The sequence below is a fragment of the Mercenaria mercenaria genome, chromosome 16 (genome assembly GCF_021730395.1).
Source record: "Mercenaria mercenaria strain notata chromosome 16, MADL_Memer_1, whole genome shotgun sequence".
Classification (NCBI taxonomy): Eukaryota; Metazoa; Mollusca; class Bivalvia; order Venerida; family Veneridae; genus Mercenaria; species Mercenaria mercenaria.
Genome location: NC_069376.1, coordinates 30355641 through 30370888, shown reverse-complemented (window position 1 = coordinate 30370888; position 15248 = coordinate 30355641). Strand labels below are relative to the sequence as shown.

At 35.6% G+C, this 15248-nt stretch overlaps 1 protein-coding gene across 5 annotated transcripts in view; it reads right to left on the bottom strand.

Annotated features, from left to right (window-relative positions):
• Positions 1-15248, bottom strand: part of LOC128549572 (uncharacterized) — a 372750-nt gene that overhangs the window by 14536 nt on the left and 342966 nt on the right. For 4 of the 5 annotated variants that reach the window (XR_008367795.1, XM_053526544.1, XM_053526546.1 and 1 more), the window contains exon 8: positions 6274-6435. Coding sequence is in view for 4 of the 5 variants with exons in the window: in XM_053526544.1 (XP_053382519.1) it covers positions 6274-6435 (162 nt within the window). In the remaining variant the exon portion in view is untranslated. The remainder of the gene's footprint in view (positions 1-6273; positions 6436-15248) is intronic. The other variant, XM_053526547.1, reaches the window with a different exon arrangement.

The following is a 15248-nucleotide window of genomic DNA, read 5'->3' as shown; positions in this document are numbered from 1 at the left end:
AATAATTAAAGGGCAATAGCTCTGGTAAATGAAGTGATCCTGACAAAACTGCGCGTGCAGCAACATCCTATTATGATCTACAGTTTTGTAAAGTTTCATAAAGACCCATCAATAGGTTACTTACATACAGTACAAAATCACTATTTTTACCAAATCAAAGGAGGGAAAGTCTGCTTTTACTGGGTCAAAGGGGATAATACAATATACAAACAGAGGCCATGTGCTAATTATTAATAATATGAGGTTTCTTGATTCTAGCTGAAATAGTTTTTGAATTTTAAGTATTTTCAATATTTTTCACCATGTCAAGGGGAAATACTCTGCTTTTACTTGGTCAGGGTGGAAAATGCAATTTGTGATCAAAGGCTATCTTGTTTGGATATAATTTGTGGATTTCTATTATTTTAACATATACAATCATGTTGTCCAACATACACATGTAGCAGACTTACAAAAAAAGAGAAATAAGAAAATACATTAACTGAATGGAAATTCTATAAATTGTGCACTGGGATTCAATTTAAAAAAACAAACATGAAAATTAGTCCCCTATAAACATTAATAGAGTATTATTATTTGTTTCAAGCCGTAAAATCAGTTTATTTCAGCAAAACTACACAGTTTTGTACTTTTCCAACTATAATTATACATCATAAAGGTCTTCAAGGGTGGTTGTAGCGTATTTTTGAATTTTCAAATATCTTTAATAATGTAAATTGTATGGCCAAAAATATATTCTTCCTATTCTTCCTAGTGTTACAAGAGCTGTCACAGGAGACTGTTTCGATGTTGGATAGTGAAACTGGGCACATCTGAGGAAGTTGGAGCTGCCTATATGGATGAACATATTGGAAATAGCTTAAGTCTGTGTCAAATGTATTTAGTAATAACAGAGATAGAGAAGTGTATCAAAAAGAGGAACTTTCTGCTAAGGTAATGTACCATGACATTGTGTCATATCATGTGGCTAAAGTGCGGAGCAACTATTTGAAGTTTGAATCAAGTAAGTGAGATAGGGCAGAAGTGCATCACAACATAAATCTGAAATTCTAGTACAACGGTGGCATAACTGATAGCATTTTTGGTGCCAGCATCATTAACGTTGTGAGATATGATGTTGGTTACCTAATGTGAAACAACCATTTTAAGTTAAAATACAATCCATTTAGTAACAACAGAGAAATAGTGAAAAAGCACCAAAATTAAACTGAAAATCTAGGTGAAAAAGGTTCATAAGTCACTAAATATATGTGCTAGAATTATGGACCTTGTGTCATATGATGAAAACGACAATGTGGAAGAAATTCTTTAAGAAACTAGAGCTGCTTTTGTGAAAAGCACATGTCTCCCACAACTGCCTAATCATCTGAATATTAACAAAAGGACACCTCAGGAGTAAGTTTTGGTTCAGAAAAGTACACTTCGGGAGTAAGTTTTGGTTCAATAATTCAAAGGGCCACTCGGTTCAGTAAGTTTTGGTTTAGTTATTCAAAGTGGTTTGGATGAGCGGTTCGGATCAGTAATTCAAGGGCCATAATTCCGAAATGCCTTGGCCGATTTGGCTAGTTACCGAACTTAGAAGTGGATTGATTAGTAAACACATTTTGTTCAAGTTTAGTGAAGATCGGATGAAAATTGTTTTACTTAGAGCGCGGACAATATTTGTGACAGACGACAGACGGACGCGGACTGACACACAGATAGGAGTAAATCAGTATGTCTCCCACCCACCACAGTGGTGTGGGAATCATAATAGTAAATATAAGGTGAAAGTACGCCAATATTAACCTGAAATTTTAAGTAAAAAGGTGGAATAATTCATTAAATATTGATGCCAGAGTTATGGCCCTTCTGTCATATAACGCGGAACAGCTGTTTTAAGTTTGAATCAAATATGTATGGTAATAACAGATATACATGAAAATACATAAAACTTTAACCTGAAATTTTATATAAAAAGGGGGGGGGGGGGGGGGGGGGCATTTTTCATGAAATATTTGTTCCAGAGTTATGACCCTTGTATCATATGATGTGGGTGATAATGTGGAACAACTGTTTTAAGACTGAATCAAATCCCTTCTGTAATAACTGAGATACAGTGAAAATGCATCAAAACAAGACGATGCTTTTGTAGAAAAGTGCATGTCCCCCAATGCATAGTAGTAATAGGCAAGAAGTCATTAGAGGACAGGAGCGAAAGTGAAACAGACACTGATGGTTGGCTGCAATAGGGATCATGTACTCGGCATGTCCAATCATCCCACAAAGTTTCAACATTCTTGGCACAGTGGTTCTCAAGTTATTGATCAGAAATGGTTTTCCATGTTCAGGCCCCTGTAATCTTGACCTAGTAACTCAAAATCACTAGGGACCATCTACTCTACATGTCCAATCATTCTATGAAGTTTCAACATTCTGGCTCATGTGGTTCTCAAGTTATTGATCAGAAATGGGTTTCCATGTTCAGGCCCCTGCGATCTTGACCTAGTAACCCAATAGTAATAGGGGTCATCTACTCTGTAAGCCCCATCACCCTATGAAGTAAGAAGGTTCTAGGTCTAAGTAATGGTTCTCAAGTTACTGATCCTATCACCCTATGAAATTTGAAGGTTCTAGATCAAATGTTTTTCAAGTTACAGATCGGAAATTGATTTCCATGTTCTGGCCCATGTGACGTTTACCTTTAATAGAGTGACCCCAAAATCAATAGGGGTCATCTAATCTGAATATCCAACCATCCTATGAAGGATCAAGTGGTTCTCAAAATATTGATCGGAAATGGTTTTCCATGTTCAGGCCCCTGTGAGCTTGACCCTAACAGAGTGGCCCCAAACTCAATAGGGGTCATATAATAGGCATGTCCTATCATCCTATGAAGTTTCAACACACTGGATCAATTGGTATTTAAGTTATTGATGGGAAATGGTTTTCCACGTTCAGGCCCCTGTGACCTTAAACTACGATAGAGTGACCCCAAAAACAATATGGGTCGTCTACTCCATAGGCCCTGCCACCCTATTAAGTTTGAAGGTTCTAGATCAAATTATTCTCCAGTTATTGAACGGAAATGAAGTGTGACAAAGTTATAACAATGTCTCCCCCACCCCCAGAAAGTGAAGAGACATAATTAACCTAAAATTCTAAGTAAAAAGGGAGCATTATTCATGAAAAATTGGCGCAAGAGTTAAATGCGGACGTTGTGTCATACAATGGGGGTGATGATGTAGAACAACTGTTTTAAGTTTGAATGAAATCTGAGATAGATAGAATGTGCATGCAATTCTAAAAGTAAGAAGGGGGATACTTCATAAAAGAATGGTGCAGAGTTATGACCGTTGTGCTAAATGTTGTGATGACGAGGAATAACTATTTTAATTTTGAAGCAAATCCATCAAGATAATGAGTAAACGAGAAGCAAGAGTGCCATGATGGCTCTATATCACTCACCTGACTTTATTTGCTTATTTGAGCAAATTCCTTATCTAAAGCCTTAAAAATAAAAAATCTAAGTGAGTAGGTAAAGATTATTCAAGCTAACAATTGAAATCAGTTATAAAATTACACAAGTGGTCCATATCCTTTGCTGTACCTTCAAAAACAAGAAAGTAGATCAGTAGGTCATAGATAAAGACTATTCAAGATGAAGATTTAAATCTGTAACATTATACAGGTGGTCCAAATCTCTTTGCTGTAGCTTCAAAAGCAAGAAAGTAGGTCAGTGGGTCAGGGGTTAAGAATATTAGATATGAGGATTGAAATCTGTATCAAAAGTTATAAATGCTGTCCAAATTTTTGTGTTGTTCCTTCTAAAACAAGAAAGTAGGTCAGTAGGTCATGATTTAGGCTATTCAAGATGAATATTGCAATTTGTATCATATAGATGTCGTCCAAATTTCTATGCTGTAAGTTTAAAAACGAAAAAGTAGGTCAGTTGGTCAGTAGACCCCAGTGTCATGATTTGAACAAACGTGATAGTTGACCACTAGACAATACTAAATACCAAATATCTAAGGTCTGGGCCTCATGGTTCTGCACAAGACGATTTTTAAATATTTTTCCTCAAGTTAAACAAGGCTGTTGCATATATTGACCCCAGAGTCATAATTTGAACAATCTTGGTACAGAACCACTAGAGCATACCAAATACTAAATATCTTTGATTTGGGCCTTATGGTTTAAGACAAGAGTTTTTCTTAGAGGGATTTCCCTATACAAGTCTCTTCAAACCATGTGACCCCAGGGACGCGGCCAGATTTAAATCTAGGGGGATAATTTGAACAATCTTGGTAAAGGACTATTATACAATGCTACAAACCAGATATTGGCCATGTGGTTTTGTAGAAGAAAATTTTCAAAATATTCCCTATATAAGTCTTGGTACAGGACCATTAGATGATACTACACACAAAATGTCAAAGCCCTAGGCCCTGTGGTTTTGGACAAGGATATTTTCAAAGTTCTTCCCTATATAAGTCTATATAAACCATGTGACCTCTAGGGCGGAGACAGTTTTGACACTAGGGGGTAATTGAACAATCTTGGTAGAGGGCCACTAGATGATGCTACATACCAAATATCAAAGCCTGGTAGGCCATGTGGTTTTGTAGAAGGAGATTTTCCCTATATAAGTCTATATAAACCATGTGAGCCCCAGCGTGGACCATATTTGGCACTAGGGGAAATATTTGAATAATCTTGGTAGAGGACCACTAGATGATGCTACATACAAAATATCGAAGCCCTAGACCATGTGGTTTTGGACAAGAAGAATTTCAAAGTTTACCCTATATAAGTCTATATAAACCATGTGACCCTCTGGCATGCGCGGATCCAGCCAATTTTCTCAGAGGGGTCCGACCGGCCCCTTACAATGACAACCAATTGTGTCTTTATATACTAAAACATTTGATGTGTGTGTTGTTCGTGGATGTTAGCCGTTTACAAGTACAGGGTTGTCAATAATGTTTGTTGTACAGGCTGAGAAAGAGCGTTTCGTCCGGGGGCATGCCCTCCACATCCCCCCTCCCTGGAAAATTTTCAGACTCAGCGCTTCATTTTCTGCATTCTAGGAGCGTTTAAGAACTCCTTTTCCACTGTAATTTTATATACGATATACCCATTATTTTCACACTTTTATGCGCTAACCTGCTAAAGTTGGGAAAAATAATGAAATTAAGTTTTCTTAATCGTAAAATTCTTTGTTTCTTTGAGATAATTTATCATAAATATGAAATATGTCGGGGTGGTATGTAGCAGAAGCCACATACACTTTGAATGCGGTCCTAATGTTACCTTTTCAACAAACCCTTTTCTTTCCTTCTTCTCTTCTTTCCTTTTTTAGTATTTTCTCCCGGACCACGCCCGTCCCCCTGGATCAGCGCATGTCTGGGCAGGGCCATATTTGACCCTAGGAGGATAATATAAACAATCTTGCTAGACGACCACTAATGCTACATACCAAATATCAAAGCCCTATGACCTATGTGTTTGGACAAGAAGATTTTAAAGTTTTTCGTTTCGGTTGCCATAGCAACCCACAGTTCTGTATGGAATTTAATTCCTTGAACATTTTTAAAGAAAACCATCCAAGGAGCATCCCTGTGAAATTTAATAAAAATTGGCCTAGTGGTTTTGGAGATGTTGTTTAAAGGAAAATGCTGACGGACCACGCACGGCGGACGACGGACAATCACTGACAAAAAGTTGTAAAACTGCACTTTTTATGCTTTAAACATGGTCAGTGATGTTTGAAATCAACTTACTGATGCTATAAAGGTATAACCGCATTATCTGAGTCCATTTTTTTACACAAAAATAATTTCCGAAAAGTCTCACTTAATAAAAAAAAAAATCTCCAAAAAACAACGTATTTTCCGCCCTACCTATATGTACCCTAATTTTTTGAGCATGTTACCGCAAACAAATACTTTTTAGGCCTTATATATTTGTAACACACTGTACAGGGTTTCATGACTCTAAGTGAAATATTTTCAAAGATGTTTGCAACACAAAACTTTTTAGAACTTTATGTGTATTATTACTAAGTGAAGGACCACAACTCTGGCCTACCTGAATGAAATCCCAAGGAGAACACCAGGTGCACAACTTCATATGCTATAAAACAATCCTTTTAATGTTTTATGACTAGATCTAGGTCAAGTACATTTTGAGATACATGGGGCACACTAACCCATCACAAAAGTAATTTAACAGAACTTCTCCCAGAATTGGCATAAAGTATACAAATTAAGATTTCAATATAAAATCAATCACCATGTAAATCATTGTGAACCCAACCTCGGTAATGCATCTGTATGATAGCTTCTAGTGCCCCGTCTAGTACATACAGTGAGAATGGCTTTACTAGTGACTTAGTCGTCTCACTTTCATAAAATCTTGCCATGTGTTCTTCTATAATACTGCTTAATGTCTTTGCTGTAACAAAGTAAACTTTTTGGCAATGAAAATTTAAAAATCTGACTTCTTAACTTGTGGCAATATTTAGAAATATAACAAATATTCAGCACATTTCTACAAGTTTATAGCACTTACTTGCTTTGTTCCACTGGCACCAGACCAGAAAGAAAATGCCTCTGTACATGTTATACCCTACCCCTAGGTATTCTATAAGAACCATGGTCATGAACGGGAAAATATACTAACCCATTTCAATCGTACATTTCTCAACTTAAACGCGCGGTTCGGTGAATGGGTACCTAGTACATTGAACAAGCGATAATTTATCTTCCATCGTGCACCAGTCACATTGTCTCAATATTCCTTATTGCTGAGATTATCAACATATTTTATGCTTTCGTCAACGTTACAGAAAAACCTTGCGTGACCTTTCCTAATAAATATCCGGTCTAGAGGTCACGACAGTGTGCACATGTTAGGCGAAACGTAAACAAACAAAAAACAGAATTTAAAAAATTACAACTGTACACTAAAACTCGAAATGATGAATGAAATTCATCTTGTATATGATCTTATATTTGAAATCGTACATTGGTCTGTATCTGTTCTGTTTATTTTATTCATTTTGCACATTTATGCTACATTTTCACATTTCAGCGAACACGTGTAGTAAAATAACGATTGACATACATTTTCACAACAGCCAATCAGAATGGTTTTGTAATCTAGAACGGAACTTCAACAGGGAAATTCAAGCAAGTTTTTTGTGTAACGTTGAAATAAATATAAACTACGCGTTGTTTTTCTAAGATAAGATGTATTGAAGAAATGTGACCGGTACTCAATAGCACTCTCCCGTATGTAAGGATCTGTGACGTCACCGATAAATTCTGCTATCTAAAAATAGCACGGGACTCGATTTGCGGACAAACAGTCAGCGCAATAGCATAAGTAAACCATAGATTTTGCATTTATTTCATTATAATTGTTCAAGTTCTAGCCTGCACATCGCTAATAAATGTTTTCTTCACTTTTTATTTCAATTAAATAGTCTGAAACCTTTTATTTTATATCCATGTTAGAAATAACATACCGATTTTTCATCAATATGTATGTATGAATGGATGATGTTATAATATTATTCTGTTCATTTTGTGATATCTAGTTTAAAAAAAAAAAATATTTAGAAAAAATATAATCACTCGGAAAACTTTGTTAATACCAAATTGAAAGCGTTAATAAAAACAAAAATGTATTGACAGAACTGAGAAAAATCAAATCAAATTGTTCTTCTTAGTTACTGTCAAATAGAAATCTACTGTATGTCAACATTATATTTTTTGTAATTTTTATAAAGTGTTTATAAATTTAATACTTATCGCAAAACTTAAATTTATTAAAATTTCGAAATGTGATGAACAACATATGTGCACAGTCATACACATTATTATTTTCGGCCACATTTTCAGTTCTTCGTTGAAACAATTAACAACTCTGTGTTATACATATGTTGTGTTTTATAACAAATGACCCCTTAGTGTGACATATGTAGATATTTGATTTTGGTAGTAATATTAAGATGTTATCTGATAAAACATGTTGCTAATCTAAAGCAAATCCATTTTTATTTCTACCAAATCATGCATAAATATGTATTTTTACTATAAGGAAATGTAAACGGACACCGACCACAGCTGACATCTCAACCACCTCATTGGGTATCATAATCAAGTTTGCGTCTTGTGTTGTGTGAATCAAATGTTTAAAATGAAATACATTTAGTTATGTTTTAAATTGTGCTGATAATGTTCTTTGAACGGTATGAATCAAAATGATTTAGCATTCACGAAATGTTTTAACCACAAGTGCTCTTCGGCGTGTCGAATTCGCAATATATTGTAATTTTAGTATTATTATTGCAGAATATGGGGTAATGTGCATGACACATACTTTTTAACAGTACCTTGTTTGAATCGTCTTGTTAAAACAATATGTCTGTATATTTTGTATATTTCCTACATTCGTTCCAATATATTTCTTTAATTAGTTATTGTTTCATCTCTTTTATTTATTCTGTTAACAGCTGCAACAATTTTATACAGGTGGCATGTTACATTTTTAAATTCCTTTCGAAGCTTACTTAGACTGTAAATGATTCCTAATATATAAAAAACGCTCCCTTGTCCGCAATTCGCGCATTGCATTATGGTATACCTGCTGTATGTTCTATTTATAGAACACGGGAGTGTGCTATGAAAGATAAATTACCACTTGTTTGATATCCATAGTACACATTTACCGAACTGCGTGTTTAGGTATGAAATGCGCGATTAAAACGGGTTAGTATATTTTCCCGTTCATGACCATGGTTCTTATAGAATACCTAGTGGTAAGGTATAACATGTACAGAGGCATTTTCTTTCTGTTCTGACGCCAGTGCTTTGTTCATGGAGAAAATAATCTTTTATACTCAAGTTTTTAAGTTTCAGTCTCATTCAATATCTTAATCTGTTAAATTCTCAGAATGACCAAAGTCTGAGGAAAAATGATGAAAGCTTTATCTGGAAGGTTATTTTTTATCAATGTAAGGTAACAAGAGGGCCAAGATGGCCCTAGGTCGCTCACGTGAGTAACACACCACAACAGTGTAAACATGTTTTACCTAGTGAGTTCATGGAGACAAATATTCTGACCAATTTTCATTAAGATTGGACCAAAAAACCTAGCCTATTGAGTGTAAACAAACATTTTCTTTGATTTGACCTAGTAACCTAGTGTTTCTACCCCACATGACCCAGATTCAAACCTGTCCAAAATTTTATAAAAACAAAACATTCTGACAAAGTTTCCTGAAGATTTGAGCAAAAATGTAAAATGTGGCCTCTAGAGTGTATAAAGCTTTTCCTTTAATTTCACCTAGTGACCTAGTTTTTGATTCCACGTGACCCAGATTTGAAATCATCCAAAACTTTATAATAACAAACATTCTTACCAAGTATGAAGATAGTGTAAAAAAATGTGCCCCCTAGACTGTAAACAAGCTTATTCTTTGATTTGACCTGGTGACCTAGTTTTTGACCCCACATGACCCAGCTAAAAATGCATGCGTTATTTCATTCTGACCAACTTTCATGCACATCAAATGAACAAGAGTGTTAACAAGCTTTTCCTTTGATTTGACCGGGTGACCTAGTTTTTGACTCCATATAACCAAGTTTCGAACTTGGCCTAGGAATCATCAAGATAAACATTCTGACCAAGTCTCATGAAGATAGGTTCATAAATGTGGCCTCTAGATTGTTAACAAGCTTTTCCTTTGATTTGACCAGAGGACCTAGTGTTTACCCGACATGACCCAGTTTCGATCCAGGCCTAGAGATCATCAAGATAATCATTTTGTGCAAGTTTGAAACAAATCAAAGCTTAAATGAAGCCTCTATATGGCTGAAAGTGCCAAAACTAGAAAGTTTTGACCCTTTCAGGGGCAGTAACTCTAGAACCCATGGAGGAATCTAGCCGCTTGTCGAAAGGAACCGAGACCTTATTGTGACTTAAGTTGTGTGTAAGTGTGGTTAAAATCAAATATAAAATATCACTTCTATCGTGTACACAAGGTAAAAATTAACAAATTTTGGCTCTTTTAGTGGTCAATCAGGGGCCGTAACTCCGTAACCTATGATTGGATCTGACAGATTCATCACGGAATCCAAGATTTATTGTTGTTGAAGATATTTTGCAAGTTTGTATCAAATCAAACCATAAATGACTGTAAAAGCCAAAATAGCAAATTTTGGCCCTTTAACCCATGATGAGATCTGGCCAGATTTCAAAAGGAACCGGGATATTATGCCAATACAAGTTGTGTGCAAGTTTGATTAAAGTTGATTGCAAAATGTGGTCTCTATCGTGTTCACAAGCCAAAAATAGCAAATGTTGACCATTTAAGGGGCCATAACTCTAAAACCCATGACGGGATCTTGCCAGTTTTCGAAAGGAACCGAGATATTAAGCCAATACAAGTTGTGTGCAAGTTTGATTAAAGTTGATTGCAAAATGTGGTCTCTATTGTGTTCACAAACCAAAAATAGCAAATTTTGGCCATTTAAGGGACCATAACTCAGGAACCCATGATGGGATCTGGTCAGTTTTCAAAAGGAACCGAGATATTATGCCCAATACAGATTGTGTGCAAGTTTGATTAAAGTTGATTGCAAAATGTGGTCTCTATCGTGTTTACAAGCCAAAAATAGCAATTTTTGGCCCTTTAAGGGGCCATACATAACGTAACTCGGGAACCCATGATGGGATCTGGCCAGTTTTCGAAAGGATACGAGATATTACATGTATGCCGATACAAGTTGTGTGCAAGTTTGATTAAAGTTGATTGCAAAATGTGGTCTCTATCGTGTTCACAAGAAATTGTGGACCGACGGACGAAGGGCGATCACAAAAGCTCACCCTGTCACTACGTGACAGATGAGCTAAAATGTATCTAAAGCTGATGAAAATAAATAATCACATGTTATCTTTATTCTGAATAGCTATGTATCTTACATGTCAGCCATATACCTCAAACTAATTTAGCAAAATATTTTTTCTTTCAGAGTGTAAGATTTTTTCTGCTTTATCACAGAGTTCCCATAAACTAGGCATTGGGCCACCATTGCCTAAAGTTTTATTAACTTTTTAATCACTTTGTGGTCTGAGTGATATAAAATAACTATCAATTTGTACCTATTCCAGATCAAAGGGGTCTGACACGTGTGTGTCACTTTAATATGGCTTCATAAATAGTTCCAAGCCACTGGGGACAAAAATATGGGTCACTTCATATATAACTGTGACCGGGGAAATTGCTCCATATGGGCCCTTTAACTACCACACTCTACAAAACGCCCAAAAAAATTTAAACACATTTCATTGCATCCGTTGTTTCTCTCTATGAATTACAGAGCTATGCATTGCCATCCATGAAAACACACAACTTTAATCCATGCCTTAATCAATGTTCATTTTGTCAAGCTGAATTTATATGTCACATCGATCCATTTACACGCGTTCCTAGACACGGAATGCATTCAGTAGAAATGACGCTTTAACGCAAATTGTCGGTGAGTAATTGCTACAGTCCGATAAACTAACATACTGACTAACACTCACCGCTAATGTTCTATTTCTGTTTCACTTAAGGAGGTAGGTTACCTTGTTACCAGGGTAAATTCAAATTAATAGACGGCAGTAATTCTTTATATTTCGTGTAATTTTATGTTTTAACTGCTTTAATCTCAATTTCGTTTATCTACACATTCAAATACAATTTTATCCAGGTTTGAAGTACATAACCCTCCAAAGGTATTTTATATAGAAAGAAGAAGGAAAATACGGATATTTGACACTTTTCAGTGTTTATTGGTTTCATTGTAATCCGTAGAAGTCTGCATAATTAATAATTTTACTAGCATGCCCGTTAGCTTCTGAATAAAAGGTTAAAATGTATATGTCGCGGGGCTCGTGTATCCGTGGTAACGCATTTTCTCTCAATTTTAAACAACTGTGTATGAAAACGGGATTTTCGACGGCCCCAGTGCCATTCTGTTAACGACCAACATGGAATACTCGGGTAATATTATTAACAAAATACCAAGAACTTTACATGCTACTCTATTTTTCTTAAAGTTTAAAGTAACCATGACGACAGAGATGTTTAAAATAGCCTATGTTTTTACGGTAGTTTCTTATAAAAAATATTAAATAAAATCTTTCTTGTTGATGTAGCTTTCGAACATCTTATTTCTAACGTAAGTAGTATTTTCGTGTTATTTGCATTTATCTAAACAAATTTCATAGCTTAAAATACTTAAAGCAGTTCCCCTTGTTTGGTATTGTTTATGGAAAACAATCGTTCTGCATGCTGCTATTATTCTCAATACATGGATATTGTTGAAATAAAAATAAAAAGCCTAAGCTGTGTTCCTTACATAGACTAGTGTCGACGCTTTTGAATTTTGCATTTAGATATATAGGTCACGGGCTTCGTTTCCATGGTAACATCTATTTAATTTAATATACCACAATTTTCTACTGAAATTTGAACAATTTTAAAGCTTAGTTTTAGTAAAATAGTGACAATTTATCAACGGAATCTAAAAAATAGGTAAAACAAATCAAATTGCCAAGTTTTTATTTGAAAATTGTCGTGATAAGTAACATTTCACCCATATATATTCCCAATAACATTGGTTACCATCATCCATTTTCTTACATTCCGCAAAACATCTAAAATTCAACTACATAAAAGAAGCAAAATATTGATAATTATTCAGAGCGAAAGACTCATAAAAGATATTTCAGCAAATAATGGCTATTTAAAAATAGTTCAAATAAAGTAAATGCACAGAATTACGTACTTTCAAAATAAAAGCCATTAATTTTGCGCGGTAACTGACACGTAACGTCATGACATCATTGACGTCATTTTAAGGCAACAACGTTTTGAAGCGTCTCTGCTGCAATTTATTCATTATTTCTGCATTATTAAACCATTAAGCATCAGATCGGAGGCAGATTCATGATTTCGTTTCAGAAGAATGAATATACAAACACATTTAGTTTGTCGTAAACGTCATCGTAAATCGTCATGTTAGCTTCCGGTTGGACATGCGCACATACATATATTAAGGTAAGCTACCTCCTTATAAATCAATAAACGTTTGATTTTGACACTCGGTAAGTTTTTTTACCATTTTTTTTGTATTTAATGGTGATATATTTATCAAAATTGAAGAGTTTCGAATAGCTTGATCATGTGTAATATATAACTATGATGGAAATGTGTCTCCCCACTTGTATAATGGCACATTTTTCGCTGAAAGTTCCCTGATCGCTAATAAATGTTCAGTAAGGTGGTACAATTTCAAACAAAAAAAAAAAAAAAAATTAGAAAATAAGAACAAAAACTGAATCGAGCGATTTTATTACAATAACATCGTCCAGTATTGTGTAAGATATCAATACGATATGTTTTGTTGTTACGGAGATATTCATACTTTTTGATGACCTGAACGTGTACTGGGGATAGACGAAGCAAATAAATAACTGCACAGGGGATAGCTATTAAGTGGGCTGAGGATAGTAACGATGTATATTAAATAATTAAGACTGTGATAATGATTACGAGTTTTTACCTCTACGCAAAGTTGTGGGGATATGGTTTCATCGTTGTGCATATCGAGGGATGAGAGCAAAAGTGTTCTATTTTATCTGTATATACTTACAAGAGGGCCATAATGGCCCTATATCGCTCACCTGTTATCATTGCACCTAGGGACAAGAAGGTCCAAAAATCATAATCAAGATCAATCAAAATAATTATGAGAAAATATAGTTGAAATTTTCTTACTTCAAATAAAATTATTTTCAAATCAGGCCAGTAGTTTCATACAAAAAGTTTTCTGTATAGCCATATGGGAAAATGAGCCCCTCCCAGGCGGCCACTTTTTCAATGCAATGCAAATGCACAGCAATATACACACAGCACAAAGTCATATGACCTTTGATCCCTAAGTATGACATTGACCTTGAAGTGAGTCATCCGAAACATGCGCTCTGCACGTCGTTTCGATGAGGTGAACATTTGTGTCAGGTTTCTTTGAAATCCTTCAAGGGGTTCAAGAGTTACAGAGCGGAAGGGAAATTGCTAACCAACAGACAGACAGACAGTTAAATAGCTAATTTTGTCCCTTTCAAGGGCCATAACTCTGGAACCAATTATGGGATCAGGCCGGTTCAACAAAAGAACCGAGATCTTATGGTGCCACAAGTTTTGTGCACGTTGGATTAAATTAAAGTCATAAATGAAGCTGCTATTGTGCAGACAAGGTCATAATAGCTAATTCCGGCCCTTTCAGGGGCCACCACTCTATAACCAATAATGGAATCTGGCCAGTTCAAGAAAGGAACCAAGATCTTAAGGTGATTAAAGTTGTGTGCAAGTTTGGTTAAAATAAATCATAAATGAAGCTGCTATTGTGCAGTCAATGTCAAAATACCTAATTCTGATCCTTTCAGGGGCCATCACTCTAGATCTGGAACCCATAATGGAATCTGGCCAGTTCAAGAAAGGAACCAAGATCTTATGATGATACAAGTTTGTGCAAATTTTTCTTAATTTCAAATCATAAAAGAAGCTGCTATTGTAGAGACAATTTCAAAATATCTACTGCTGAGCCTTTCAGGGGCCATAACTCTCAAACCCATAATGAAATCTGGCCAGTTCAAGAAGCGAACCAAGATCTTAAGGTGATACAAATTGTTTGCAAGTTTGGTAAAAATCAAATCATAATTAAAGCTGCTATTGTGCAGACAATATCAAAATAGCTAACTTTGGCCATTTTAGGGGCCATAACTCTGCAACCCATAATAGGTTCTGGCCAGTTTAAAACAGGAACCAAGATCTTATAGTGGTACACATTGTGTGCAAGTCTGGTTTAAATAAAACCATAAATGAAACCACTATTGTGCAGACAAGAAATTGTTGACGCACGCACGGACGGACGCACTAACGACGGACGACGGGTGGTCACAAAAGCTCACATTGTCACTCTGTGACAGGTGAGCTGAAAACAATATCACTCTGACCTCTCGGTATGCTTGTCTGTCTTATCGTCTACTTGTCTGACTGTTCGGCCTTCCACAGCAATACCTGCAATGGTTGGTCAAACGGAGTAGATATTGCATTCACGGATGCAAAAGACAATAATGAATTCCTTTTGTACAATAAAAATGCACCGTAACCCCGTTTTAAGGGGATTCCCTGTATTTGTTTCTTTATA